We start from the raw sequence: 2,961 nt of genomic DNA, 5'->3' as shown, positions 1-2,961 counted from the left end.
TAAAGGTTTTGGTTACTGGTCTCAGTTCAGAAATCACAAAAGAACCCATACAGGAGAGAGGCCTTTTTCATGTAAAGATTGTGATGCAAAATTTGGTCAATTATCAGATCTAAAAAGACATGAGAGAACTCACACAGGAGAAAAGCCCTTTTCTTGTAAAGAATGTGACAAAGGTTTTGGTGAAATGGCTAGTCTCAAAAAACATATGAGAACTCACACAGGAGAGAAGCCTTTTACTTGTAAAGAATGCAATTCAAGTTTTAGTCAAATTTCTAATCTCAAATCACATATGAGAACTCACACTGGAGAAAAGCCATTTACTTGTAAAGAATGCAATTTAAGTTTTAGTCAAAATTCTAATCTCAAATCACACATGAAAAAACACACAATAGAGAAGTCTTTTTCTTGTGAAGACTGTAATGTAAGTTTTAGTAAAATGTCTAGTCTCAAAAAACACATAAGAATTCACACTGGAGGGAATAGTTTTTCTTGTAAAGAATGTGATTCAAGTTTTGGGCGTGTCTCTCATCTCTTAAGACACATGAGAACTCACACAGGGGAGAAGCCCTTTTCTTGTAGAGAATGTAATAAAAGCTTTAGTGAAATGTCTACTCTGAAAAATCACATCAGAACTCACACAGGAGAGAAGCCCTTTTCCTGTAAAGAATGTGATAAAAGTTTTATTGAAAGGTCAAGTCTCAAAAAACACATGAGATCTCACACAGGAGACAGGCCCTTTTCCTGTAAAGAATGTGATAAAAAATTTAGTCATATGTCTAGTCTCATATCACACACGAGAACTCACACAGGAGAAAAGCCTTTTTCTTGCAGAGAATGTCATGCAAGATTTGGTCAATTGTCAGTTCTAAAAAGACATGGGAGAACTCACACAGGAGAGAAGCCTTTTACTTGTAAAGAATGTAATAAAAGATTTAGGCGTATCTCGCATCTCAAGAGACACATGAGAACTCACACAGGAGAGAAACCTTTTTCCTGTAAAGAATGTGATTTAAGTTTAAGTGACATGTTTAGTCTCAAAATACACATGAGACTGCACACAGGAGAGAAACCTTTTACTTGTAAAGAATGTGATTCGAGTTTTAGGGCTATCTCTAATCTCAAGAAACACATGAGAACTCACACAGGGGGGAAACATTTTTTTTGTAAAGAATGTGATAAAAGTTTAAGTAGCATGTCTAGTCTCAAAGCACACATTAGAACTCACACAGGAGAGAAGCCTTTTTCTTGTAAAGAATGTGACAAAAGCTTTAGTGAAAGGTCTTCTCTAAGAAAACACATGATAATTCACACAGGAGAGAAACCCTTTTCTTGTAAAGAATGTGCTAAAAGATTTAATCTTATATCTAATCTAAAAAAACACATGAGAACTCACACAGGAGAGAAGTCCTTTTCTTGCAAATAGTGTAATACAGTTTTTAAAGGGGCCACACCATGATTTTCGTAAGCCTTTCAGAGTGAACTATATCCATATATATTATCATATAATACCTTTGGAACACTAACTTGGAACACTAACTATTTTTCACGAGTTTTTTCCTAACCGGAAGTAAAACGACTCGATTTCTGTGGCCTACCACTGTGTGTGGCTGCTGCCCATTTCATGACGTCATCCAAGAGACTGTCTTTCTTAATTTCTCCTGCGAAAATTCTAAATTTATTTAAAGATGTTTGGTATTAGTCTTGAAGTCTTGGTATTAAACTGGGGTAGGTGCTGTCAGAGCAGACTCTTCCTGGAAGGAGCGGTTGGAGCTCTCTTGCATGTTTCCACCCGCTTGTTTTTGTGGGTTTGGGAGGGACTGCTGGTTACAGCGCAGATTTTTAGGGGATTACTCTAAATGCTCGAACGGATCACAATACAGCTTTGGGGTTCTTTATAGAGACGAATGAACAGTTTAATGCACTTAAACCCTCAAAAAGTTTAATTTTCATGGTATGACCCCTAATCAAATGTCTAGTCTCAAAATACACATGAGAATCCACAAAGGAAAAAAGCCTTTTACTTTTAAAGTTAAGTTTTAGATATATCTTGTTAATCACAAGAAAGACATGAGAACTTACACAGAGGAGAAGCATTTTTCTTCTAAAGAATGTGAAAAAGTTTTAGTGAAATGACTGGTCTCAAAACAACGCATGAAAACTCATACATGACTTTTTCTTGTGAAGCAGTATAGAGAAGTCCATCCATCCATCCATCTTCTTGGCCGCTTTGTCCCTTTCGGGGTCGCGGGGTGCCGGAGCCTATCCCAGCTACTGATGGGCAAAGGCGGGGTACACCCTGGACAGGTCGCCAGTCTGTCGCAGGGCCCCAATCACACACCCATTCACTCACACATCCACACCTAGGGACAATTTAGAGTCACCAATTAACCTATAAAGCATGTTTTTGGACAGTGGGAGAAAGCCGGAGTCCCCGGTGAAAACCCACGCATGCACGGGGAGAACATGCAAACTCCACACAGAAAGGTCCCAGCCGGGAGTCGAACCGGGGCCTTCTCGCTGTGAGGCGAGAGCGCTAACCACTGCGCCACCGTGCAGCCCAGTGTAGAGAAGTATTTAGTATAAATCTCAAGCTTAGCGACACCCACATATGCATTAAAATACATTAGGGGATTACTTGAGAAGGGAGTGAGATTGTGAAAAAAAAATTCTTCCATAAAGGTAAAAAACTGGAATTATTAAGGATCAGTCATTTTCAATCAATGCATAATGATTCTGTGTAATACTAGTTTAACTGTTTGAATTGATCGACAAAAAATGCTAAAATGCTAAGAAGTACTAGTAAAAAGAAATGTGTTTTGAATTATTAGTAGTAAATCTTTTGTCGTGAATGGTTTAATAATGTTTGCAGTTTATGCTTACCTGAAATATATGTTGTCTGTGTTGTACCATGACAACATGAGAAACATTTTGTATAGATCTTTAACTTTAACACGTAATGTG

General features: G+C 37.9%; 1 protein-coding gene across 1 annotated transcript; it reads left to right on the top strand.

Moving 5' to 3' along the window:
• The first annotated feature begins 294 nt into the window (after positions 1 to 294).
• Positions 295 to 2,240, top strand: LOC112140164 (oocyte zinc finger protein XlCOF6-like). The gene has a single exon (XM_024263051.2). The coding sequence runs from the start codon at positions 374 to 376 to the stop codon at positions 1,421 to 1,423; it is 1,050 nt and encodes a 349-aa protein (XP_024118819.2). The 5' UTR covers positions 295 to 373; the 3' UTR covers positions 1,424 to 2,240.
• Positions 2,241 to 2,961: the final 721 nt, after the last annotated feature.

Source organism: Oryzias melastigma, unplaced genomic scaffold, assembly GCF_002922805.2.
Source record: "Oryzias melastigma strain HK-1 unplaced genomic scaffold, ASM292280v2 sc01783, whole genome shotgun sequence".
Lineage (NCBI taxonomy): Eukaryota > Metazoa > Chordata > Actinopteri > Beloniformes > Adrianichthyidae > Oryzias > Oryzias melastigma.
Note: the sequence above shows the minus strand (reverse complement) of the source record. Positions and strands in the feature narration are given on the sequence as shown.

Bases quoted from the DNA above. Each gene is read 5' to 3' on its own strand.
- LOC112140164 (XM_024263051.2), top strand. From the start codon at position 374: ATGAAAAAACACACAATAGAGAAGTCTTTTTCTTGTGAAGACTGTAAT.